General features: G+C 51.3%; 1 protein-coding gene across 1 annotated transcript; it reads right to left on the bottom strand.

Annotated features, from left to right (window-relative positions):
* Positions 1-6,002: 6,002 nt before the first annotated feature.
* Positions 6,003-11,115, bottom strand: COMMD4 (COMM domain containing 4). The gene is made up of 8 exons (XM_049613896.1): positions 11,042-11,115; positions 8,035-8,106; positions 7,737-7,802; positions 7,536-7,575; positions 7,116-7,235; positions 6,892-6,972; positions 6,388-6,564; positions 6,003-6,296 (listed from the first exon to the last, which is right to left on the bottom strand). The coding sequence occupies exons 1-8, from the start codon at positions 11,042-11,044 to the stop codon at positions 6,256-6,258; spliced, it is 600 nt and encodes a 199-aa protein (XP_049469853.1). The 5' UTR covers positions 11,045-11,115; the 3' UTR covers positions 6,003-6,255.
* Between the last annotated feature and the right edge of the window lie 222 nt (positions 11,116-11,337).

Raw genomic sequence — 11,337 nt, 5'->3', positions numbered from 1 at the left:
CGGACACCTACGCCCCGCGCCGCTCCCGCCAGCCTGCGGCCACTGAGGGGTTAACGCGGGGGCCGGGCCGCGCCTAAGAGCACGCTGGGAGCTGAGGTCTCCGCTCCCGCGCCTGCTGGGAAGTGTAGTTTCTCGGGTAGGGCAGAGGCTGGGCGGGGTGGGCTGGGGGCCCCGGATGCGGGAAAGGTTTGGGGGCAGTCACCTGGCCGGGAGGTGGAGGAGGAAAACTGGCTTTCCCCCGGCGCCGAGCAGCGGGGTCAGGTCTGATGTCTCGGGTTGCAGCTGTCTCCGTGGCCGGCGGGGGCGGAGAGAGTCACCCGGCTAGTCCCGGACGGGGTCGACACTGCCAGCAGGAAACAGCAGCAGTGCCCCGAGGCCGAGGCGCCTGCAGCTGGGCGCTGGGCGCGCACCCGTGCGTGATAAACGCAGACCCTGGGGACCCGGTGGTGGCCCCTAAATGCCAACGTACAGACAGAACACATAAACAGAAACATCATCACCACCTGCCCGGTGGCAAGTGCAGCCGAGCAACAAAATGCGGGCAGAGAAGCAGAACCCACTTCAGATGGTTCTGTGGGGGAGGGACTCTCTGAGGTGACGCTTAGGCTGAGTCCTCAGGAGACAGCTGGCTGGCGGGGGACAGGACGATACGCCAGACGGAAGGAAAGGCCATTGCAAAGGCCTGCAGGCAGAAAAGGGACTGGCCCATTGAAAGAAGGCTTGTGTGGCTGGAGTGGGGCTGGGGGGAGGGCTGGGAGGTGAGGACAGACACACAGCAAGGTCAGGTCAGGTCAGGTCTGGTCTCAAGAGGCCTCTGTAAGGAGCCTGCATTCCATCGTCAGTGGAGCAGGCACAGGTGCCTGACCCATAGCCCTGATTTGCCCCGCCTATTACTTCAGCTTCCTCCTCCTCCGTCTACTCATTTATTTGGGTGGAAGTATTTTGAAGTAAACTAGGGAAAATACGACATTTCATCCCTAATACCTCAACAGGCATCTCTAAAAAGCAATATCCTACAAAGCCACAATACATTTACTATGCCTAATAAAATTAGTACCATCTAATACCTAGTCCACATTCAGATTTCCCTAATTGTCCCCAAAATGACTTGTATAGCTAGTTTGTTTAAAGCAGAGTCCGATCAAGGATTATATGACTCTTTAATCATTTTTTAAGGTTTATTTATTTATTTTGAGAGAGAGAAAAGGAGAGAGAGGAGTGGGGGAAGGGCTGGGGGTGGGGGGAGGGGGAAAGGAGAATCCCAAGCAGGCTCTGTGCTGTCAGCACAAAGCCCAAGGCAGGACTCAAACTCACGATCTTCGAGATCATGACCTGAGCAGAAAACAAGAGTTGGACGCTTAACTGACTGAGCCACCCAGGCAGCCAGCTTTAATCATTTTTGATCTTGACTGAACCACCCTCTTCCACCCACCTCACCCTTTTTTCTTTTTCTTTTTTGATCTTCCTGGAGTCTAAGCCAGTTGAGATGCCCCATCATATTCTGGATTTGTCTGAACGTTTTCTTAGATAGATCTCTCTTAGGTGTTGCTCTGTACTCCAAAATTGCTCCACATTAGGAGGCACCCAACATCTGGTTGTCCCATTTTAGTGCAGCTGAAATTGATCACAGGTGAGGTGGTCACCAGACCTCTGCTTTGTAAAGGTATGTGTCACACCTTGTGCCCACTAAGCAATCTACGGGGTGATTTATTTGTTGGTTGTTTTGTTTAAATTAAGGTATAATTTATATACAGTAAAATTCACCCTATTAAAGTGTGAGTTTTGACAAATACATACACTCACATAACCATCACGACAGTCAAAAGATAACACATTTCCATCACCCAAAATTTGCCTATACACCTTATTGGTCAACACTTCCACCCCATCTGCTGGCAACCACTGATCTGTTTTCTGTCCCTATAGTTTTTGCCTTCTCCATAACACCATATAAATGGAATCTTCAGTAGGTAGTCTTTTGAGTCTGGTTTTTTAGCATAATGCATTTTAAAAATATTTTTACTTCATTTTTAAGTAGGCTCTACGCGCAACATGGGGCTGGAACTCACTACCCTGAGGTCAAGAATCACAAGGTCCACCAACTGAGCCAGCGAGGTGCCCCTTAGCATAGTACATCTGAGATCCATCTGTGTCATTAGGATTATCAGTTCTTTTCTTTTCTTTTCTGAGTAGTATTCCACTGTGTAGCTGGGCCAGTGTTTTCAACAATTTACCAACTGAGGAGGTTGGGTTGTTTATGGAAGGGGATTCTTTAGCACCACAAAATAACCAGTTTCACATCACATAAACATTTCACTTTATGGCTTTATTATCCTTGATGATCCTTGCTTCAATCAAGTATTTAATTGGGAATCACAAAATGGTGTTTTTCTGTCATTCCTTCTACCTCAGCTAGAAATCTCCTGTAAAGAGCTGGACCTCATTGACTAAGGTTATCTGGTTATCCTGAAATGCTAAAAACACAGGAGAGATCTGAATTCTTTCCCTTTAACTATCAATTTTCAGGCTAAAAAATTGGTCCAATAACATCCAATGGTGACAAATCAGGACTGATTTGGCTTTTGGGGGGACGGACTGCGTCTTTTATAGACTCTTCTATTACAGACTCAAGGATTTTTTTACATTCAACATCTTTAAATCCGTTCAAGTCTTTATCTTTTCCCCCATCTATTGGAGGAGTACTTTATTAGGCACTGGGGCTATACAAACATGGGAATACAATTCCCATCCTTAACAAACTCAGAATGATAAAAGAGGCAAATGACTAAACACAAAATTACAATCCATGTTATAAGGCCATGAGAGAAGTACCTGTGGGATTCTGTGACCCCACTGAGGATGGAATGCTACCTGGGAAATCAAGCTTATATTAAATGTTTCAGGAGACTTTGAACTTCCTTGCGACTTTTTGCCACTTTTTGTTTATTCGATTTTTCCATTTTTGTCTTCTTCTTTCTCTCCCGTGGGCCACTTGAATGTTTCGAATTCCACTTTGACTGGGTGTTGCTTTTGAGTATATTACATCGCACAGCCTCTGAAGTAGTTGTTCCAGATACGATACACGTATTTGTCATGGTTCACTGGTATCGACGCTTTGTCTAAGTGCCGTGTAGAAACCTTACCTCCCCTTACCCTCTCCTGTTTATAATAACCTGAAATATTCCCTCTACATACTCTGAAAACCACATCCATCAGTGTTCCACGTTTTGCTTCAACTGTCAAATGGAACCGAAAATGCTCAAGTCTAACCGTATCCATAGTTTTACTCCTTCCGTTGCTCTTACTCCCCGATGTTCCAAGATTCCTTCATCATTTCCCTTCTGATTAGAGATCCTCCTTTCGCCTTTTTATTTCTAGGTCTGCTGGTTATTAGGTATTAGGTATTAGGTAACTTATATTAGTTACCCTTCATCGGAGAATATCTTGATTTCCCCCTTTACTCTCGAGGTGATTTTTGCTGAATATAGACTTCTCGGTTGAAATTTTCTTTCAGGGCCTGAAAAATGTGCTTCTTCCACTTGGCCTCTATGGTTTCTGGTGAGAAGTCCACAATCATTCGAACAGTTTCTCCCCCCATAAGGTAAAGTGTCATTTCTCTCTTGCTGCTTTCAAGATTTTCTCTTCTTTAGCTTGCAGAAGTTTGATTGTATGATGTAGGTCAACATGGATTTCTTTGGGTCCAACCCATACGGGATTCATTCAGCTTCTGGACTCTGTAGGTTTAGGGAACTTTTGCCATGTTGGGGAGATTTTCAGCTATTATTTCTTTGCATATTTTTTTTTCTGTCCTAGCCTCTTTCTCCTCATGTTCTGAGACTCTGAAGGCATGAATATTAGAGCTTATGTTATGGTCCTGCAGGTCCGAGACTCTGTTTTATTGGTTTCTGTGTGCTTATTTTCCAAATTATCTTCTGTTGTTCAGATTGGATAATTTCTAGGATTTATCTTCAAATCCATGGATTCTTTCTTCTAAGTCCATCTATTGATTTCTCACTTTGATTACTACAGATTTCAGTTCTAAAACTTATATCTGGTTCCTTGTATCTTCTATTAAGACTTGAGGCATTTTTACATTGGCTGCTTTAAAATCCTTGGCAGAGGTGCACCTGGGTGGCTCAGTTGGTTAAGGGGCTGACTTTGGTTCAGGTTTGTGAATTTGAGCCCCACGTCAGGCTCTGTGCTGACAGCTCAGAGCTTGGAGCCTGCTTCGTATTTTGTGTCTCCCTCACTCTCTGCCCCTCCCCCACTCACACTCCTGTCTCTGTCAAAAAAAATGGATATGTTAAAAATTTTTTAAACAAAAAAATAAAAAATTTAAGTTCTTGGCATAGAGGCACCTGGGTGGCTCAGTTGGTTGGGTGTCAGACTCTTGATTTTGGCTCAGGTCATGATCTCATGGTTTGTGGGATCAAGCCCCGTGTTGGGCTCTGTGCTGCCAGCATGGAGCCTGCTTGGGATTCTCTCTCTGGCCCTCCCTCTGTTCACATGCTCTCTCAAAATAAATAAATAAAAACATTAAAAAAAAATAAAATCTTTGGCATACAAGTATTTTCTTGGTGTTGGCATCTGTTGTCTTTTCTCATTCAAACTGAAAGTTTCTTGGTTCTTGGCTTTTTTTTCTTAAATCCTGGACATTTGGGGTATTGAGACTCTGGATCTTATTTAGATCCTCTTTTTTAGCAGGGCTCCCCAGACACAGCACCAGTGAGGAAAGGAGGAGGGAATGCCACTTCCTTGTTGCCATGTGGGGTGGGAATCTAGGCACCCACTCAGCCTCTGCGGGGGGGTGGGGGGGGGAGCGGCGCAGGGGTGGAAAAGGGACTGCAGTTTCTCTGTGCTGTGACTGGAGGCCAGCAGTGAGTATCTGTAGTTTCCCGTCTTGTTGGTTGGCCCCTTTCCTGGTCCTTTGGCTCAAGAGAGGATGCTTGTCAGGGTTTTCGGTGTGCTGGTGTGTCCCAGGCTGCCAGTCTCCCGCCTCCAGGCGGGACACACAAAGCAAATCTAAGATCTACTCTGCTGTGATCCTTCAGTTCCTGATGGTCCTAGCCAGTCTGCCTTCTCTTCACCTTTTAGAGTCTTAGGTTTGTTTCGTAAGTAATGTCCAAGGTTTTCAGCTCTACTTAGTGGGAGGAAAAAATGTTCCATTTTCCCAGAAGCAGAAGTCAGGAGTGGAGTCGGTCCTTAAACTTTCTGATGCTTAAATGGAACCATCTTTGGCCAGTGGGACATGCTGGCTCCTTTTGACAGGACTATTCTTTGATGGCTTTCCTGCACCCTAAGATGTTTTAGGCTTAAGGTGCTGTAATAAAATACAAACAGGGTGGCTCAAACCACATTTATTTCTCATGTTCCAGAGGCTGGGAAGTCTGAGATCAAGGAGCCAGAAGATTTGGTTCTTGGTGGGCCTTCTCCCGCTTTGCTGTTCTCATGTGGCCTTTTCTCAGTACATGTTTGTGGAGAGAGTCCCTCTGTCTTTCCTAATCCCATCATGAAGGTCCCACTCTCATGACCTCATCTAAACCTAATCACTCTACAAAGGCCCCATCTCCTAAAACCATCTAATTGGGCAGTTAAGGCTTCATCTGGGGGGGGGGGGGGGGGGGACACATACATTCAGTCCCTACCCCACTCCTCTTGACAATGAGTTGTTTGAGGGGGTGCAGTCTTCCTCTCTTCTAAATGGACACAGCAGGAAGAGCAGGGCTCTCTCCTTTCTCTCTTTGGGGCATCTGGCACTATGGCCACGTGCTTGCTGCCAGCCTGAGAGGGCAGTGCCACGAGTGTCATGGGACTAGGAACCAGAACCCTGATTTTCTGGTCTACCGACAAGCTGTTTCATTTTGGTCCTTGTTCTGCCTCGCCCCTGACCTGCCTCAACCAGCAGATAGAAAAAGAGTGACGGGCTGGGGACATCTGTATGTTGCTTGGCTTCTCTCACAAAAACCCTTCATTTGAACCCAAAAAGAAACCTGTGCACACACTCCTTTACACTTCTGTTTATTCTTCCTGCTTGTGAAAACTGTTGACAAGTGCCTCTCGTGGGGGAGGGAGGGCAATGCTGGAAAAATCCTCAGAATCCTTATGCTGAATTCTCAAGTGGTAACCTGGCAAGCCAGAGATCTGGGAGGCCAGGCCTCCAGGGTCCTGGAGCTGGAGCCACCCCTCAAGAGTTTGGGGGGGCAGCAACTCGACATGGGCAAGGTGGCTCCACAGGGGCCCCAAACACCATTCTCCTCAGCCTAGGGAGCTCATCAGGGTCTGAGCCTGCTTCAGTTCTGCGGGAGGAAGGGGTGGGGGGGTAGGTGGGCAGCACTGGGGTGGGATCTGGGAGGGGCCCTTCCCCCTCCGGGTACAGCTGAGTCTCACCTGCCAGGAGGACCTGGAACTTGTCTGCTGAGAGGGACATGGCCACAGGCTGGGCCGGGGCACCCGAGGCAGCTGCCACCTCCAGCCTCAGATGCACCATGGGCTCTTCCACGGACCGAAGCAGGCTGGAGCTCAGGGTGTAGTCCACGCGCCAGCCCACACCCGCCAGCCTATTCACTGCGGGGTGGGGTGGGGCTCTCAGGATCACAGGCTGGTGAGCCACACAGCCCTTAGCCCGCACCTGGGTCATCTCTCAACCCTTCAAAGCTGCGTGATCTCTGAGAAGCTCTCATCCCTCTGACCCAGGGCAGACACGCCACAATCAGAAGCTAGATTATCCACAGCAGATCTCAGAGGAAAGAAATCTGGGCTGGAGTCAGGAGTCCTGGGCTCTGTAACTCCTCCACATGTGACCAGGGTCAAGTCTCCTTCCTGAGGTCAAGCACCTCTCGGGCAGCATGCACCTTCTAGAATGGAAGCCAGACCCCACCTCCCCACACTCACCACGCAGGCTGCAGGCCCGCAGGTGCTCTTGTAGGGGACTCTGCTTCTCCTCATAACAGCGACAGAGGCTGGCCGCGTGCTCTGGGGGCAGAATAGAGGTCCCCTGAAGTAGCAGGTAGGGGCTCAGACTGCTCACAGGGCACCTCTCAGGGCCACCCGGCCCCGCCTGCTGCCCAGCAGCCCCTGGCACACAGGTTACCTGCCCGCCGCCTGCACACCCATACCTTTGGGCAGCCCCAGCTGCTGCAGTTCGCTGGACAAGGACTCGCCATCTACGCTGTGCTTGGCTGCACTGGAGAGGATGAAACTCAGCACTGCCACCGTGGCCTTGACATCGCCCGACTCTGGGAGGACCCATGGGTGGGGTAGGGGGTGTCACTGTGGCCTCGGCCAGCTCCTTGTTGCCCTACTATCTTCAGCTCAGAGCCCCTGGGCCTGCTTGAGCCCATGAGCACTGTTACTGCTTCACCAGGAAGTGGAAGAGGACACTGGCGAGCGGGGGGGATGTCAACACCTTTCCTCCATGCGCCTCTGCTGAGGCAAGTGCATCAGGGCAGACTGCTGGGAGGAGGGGCCTCTGTGCTAACCCCCAGGCCGAGTACCTAGAGTGGCCCAAACATCTGTGGACACAGTGGGGTACTCACCAAACCTGGCATCGGCGGTGAGCTTCAAGATCTTCTCATACTAGGGGGAAAGGAGGCCCTCAGGGAGTGCCAGACCCCTGCTCACCAGCCTCTTGCACCCCAGCCAGGGTCCTGATCACCCGCCTCCCTGGGTCTGGTGCACTTTCAGGGCAGTAGAGGTCAAGGCTCATGGGACAGTGGGGTGCTGGGCCCGGCACTCACGTCAATCCCCTGTCCCAGGAGTTCCTTCAGCACCTGGCTACACAGCAGCCTCAGCTTCACGGAGGACTGGAGGGGAAGGCCTTGCATTAGTCAAAGTGTCCCACCTCACCCCTCCATGCTGGGGGGGGGGGGCGGGCTCAGAGAGGGCTGGCCACATGATCAGAGTCATACAGCAGGCTAGGACAAGCTGAGGGCACTGAGGCCCCAACTTCCGAGTGACCTCACCACCCTTCATCCCCAAAGCCCCCATCCCCCATCCCTGCTCCTCCCACCCTCAAAAAGATCCCATGCACTCAACAATCTTGGCCAGCGTGCTGATCTCCGCCAGGACCCAGTCAGGACAGTCCAGATCACCGCAGAACCGGAACCTCTGCACAAGAGTGAGGCAGGTGGTCAGGCTGGGGTGGGGGGTGGAGGGGTGCCGAGGTGTGGCCAGGTGTCTCCCACATTCTGTTCTTTAGGGACCCCTGCTCCCTGTCCAAGATGGATGCTGTCTGGCCACTTGTTCTCTCCGATTACCAGGCCATTTAGGGAACCCTCTCACTGACCCCACCCACCACCAAGCCTAGTTCTGATCCCTGTCCTGGGTGTTTATGTGCTCAGCAGTGACTGTGGCAAACTTCTCTGTGGCAGATCCTGCTCTAAGTGCTGGGGGTACAGCATAGAACAAAGTCCTTGTCAGGGCGTCATGACCTCTCACTTCCTCCTCCTTCCCTTCTCCAGCTCCAGCCACGCTGGCCTCCCTGCTACTCCTGTTACAACGGGCACTCTCCCGTGTCCTTGCCACCCCCTCTGCGCACCCTGCTCTCTCATCTTTCATTCAGGTCTCTGCTCAAATGGGCATTCTCTGACCATACTTTCTAAAACAGCCCCTTACACAAGGAAATTCTGGGGGCCAGTGCCCCAGTGATCTTGATTGTGGTAAAGTTTTCAGGAACATATACGTGTTAAAACTTATTGAACTGTACATTTACAGATGTATATTATTGACTTTACTTCAGTTAAGCTGTTAATAAAATAGTTGGGGCTCCCAGGTAGCTCAGTCAGCTAAGCGTCTGACTCTTGATTTCGGCTCAGGTCATGATCTCATGGTTTCTGAGTTTGAGCCCCCCCTCAGGCTCTGTGGCATTGTGGAGCCTGCTTGGAATTCTGTCTCCCTCTCTCTCTCTCTGCCCCTTCCTGCTCGTGCTCTCTCAAAATAAATAAACTTAAAACAAACAAATAAATAAAATACCTCTTCTCCATCATACTCTAGCCCCTATCCTTTTTATTATTTTAATATTTATTTATTTTTGTGAAGGGGGGGCACGAGTGGGGGAGGGGCAGACAGGGAGACAGAGAATCCCAAGCAGGCTTTGCGCTCTCAGCATGGAGCCCGACATGGGGCTCAAACTCAGGAACTGTGAGATCATGACCTGAGCCAAAATCAAGTCAGGCGCTTAACCAACTGAGCCACCCAAGGCATTGCTCTATCCTTCTTTCTTGATCTCCACAGCATTTATCAGAGCAGACAGGTTTTATTATCTATTTGAGGTCTGTCTCTTGCTAGAATGCAAACCCACCCTGTCAACCATATCTTGCCCATACCCTCCATTCCCCAGACCAGCTCCTGTCTGCCTGGCAGGAGTCTAGTGCACAGCAACATTCACGCCCATCCTTCCATGCCTCTTACCTGTGGGCAGCTTCCTGCTGCTGGGAACAAAACCGCATAAACTGAGGACACCGCAAACCCATGTTCTCCTGATCCCACTGGACCCTCAGGCAGCCTGGAAACACCATGTCCTCTACTTGGCCCCCCCCAGTCACCTTCTCAGACACTTCAGACCTGCTCCACGACCCTTCAACCTCCAACCCTCTTGCTCCTCTTCACCTGACCCTACTGCACTGGTGCTTCTATATGGGCCTCCAGTGAAGTCCCATAGCCATGGTCACAAATGACTGTCACTAAATCTGGCCTTCCTCTTCCTCAACTCCTCAATGACATCTGACACAAACCCGTCCTTCCTGGTGAAACAGCATACTCTTCTGGACTTCTCCCGGTCCTGGCCTTGGTCTCATTCGCTGGCTCACCCTCCTCGCCCTGCCCCCAAATAGTGATCTCTGCACATCACCTGTTGTCATTACTCTGGGGCAGGAGCCTGGACCAGTTGGTGAGGTGATGGGGTGTTAAGGACAGTGACAGGCTTGCACTAGTCTCTATTTCAGGGGTTTTTAACATTTTGGTGCCATAGACTCATTTGGCATCTGGCAAAACCTACAGGCCTTTCTCAAAACAATGTTTTAATTTTTATTTTAATTTTTAAAATGTTTGTTAATTTTTGAGAGAGAGAGACAGAGCATGAGCGGGGAGGGCAGAGAGAGAGGGAGACACTGAATCCAAAGCAGGCTCCAGGCTCTGAGCTGTCAGCACAGAGCCTGACATGGGGCTTGGACCCATGAACCCATGAACTGAGAGATCATGACCTGAGCCAAAGTTGGAGGCTTAACGGACTGAGCCACCCAGGCGCCCCTCAAAACAATGTTTTTAAATGCATAAAATACATAGGATTGCAAAGGAAACTAAGTTATCAAAATCTTCAAATAAATTGGTGATGTAGTGTATGTTTCAAGTCTGATATCCACTGTAATTTACAAATGAACATAAACCTCTGGTACACAAACTGCACTGCAGCCAGCCAGCTTTCTTCCCTGTCCCCGCCTCCTCAGGTTGCTGTCAGGCTCAGGAAGCCTTCCTAACACTACACACGTTAGGTCCCGTCCCCTCAAGTCCTATGACCGCCAATTCAGGCCCCCTGCAGCTGAAGTCCCAGCGCCTGGCACCCTGCCTGGTACAGAGTAGGCACTCGAAGTCTGTCGAAGGAACGAATGGATGGAGGAGTTGAGAAGCCTCAATCCCACGTCTAGTCCTGTCTGGTTCTGGGAAGGGCGAAGGGGCTTCCTAACAGTGCAGAAGACTCAGCCTAATTCCAAGCAAATTATTCTCCAGGTCTCACAGGAGGGCCGGGAAGCGGGCACCTCCCGCCGCAGGCAAGCCCAGTTCCTGTCAGGGGGGTGCGGGCCCTTCCTTTCCGCCGAGGAAGCACCCGGGACACCAAGTCCGCAGGGTGCCCGCCCGCCCAGCCAGCCCGCCCTGCCAGCCGGACGCTCGGCCCTCACGACCGCACCCAGGTGTCTGCCGAGGGGCCGGGGCCGTCTCCACCTGCCCGTCCTGACGTCCGCCCGCGGCCGCAGCCACGAGACTCGGGGGCCCGCCTGCCCGCACGCCCGCCCCGGGGCCCCGCCTCCCGACACCCCGCGGCCCTCACCATCGCGCCAGAAAGCCGCCCGGCCTTTCTCCTCCCGGCGCTTCTGGTCAGCTGACGCGGCGCTCACGTGACGCGGGGCGGGGCCTCTGCGGGCGGGGGCGGGGGCGGGGACGGGCGCGCGTCTGCGCGTCCGGAGCTGCAGGGGGCTGACGACGAGTTCCGTGTCTCCCCGGAGCGTCTTCCCGGAACTGCCCGGCGCCGGCCCCCAGTTTAGCTAGAAGAGAGGGACAGGGAGCCATTGAATGTGTTCAACTTAAGAGAGCAGGAGTCCGGGAGCCCTTTTTGGCACTTGCGAT

The sequence above is a fragment of the Panthera uncia genome (assembly GCF_023721935.1).
Source record: "Panthera uncia isolate 11264 chromosome B3 unlocalized genomic scaffold, Puncia_PCG_1.0 HiC_scaffold_1, whole genome shotgun sequence".
NCBI classification, from domain to species: Eukaryota; Metazoa; Chordata; class Mammalia; order Carnivora; family Felidae; genus Panthera; species Panthera uncia.
The sequence above is the reverse complement of the archived record's forward strand: the minus strand, read 5'-3'. Positions and strand labels throughout refer to the sequence as shown.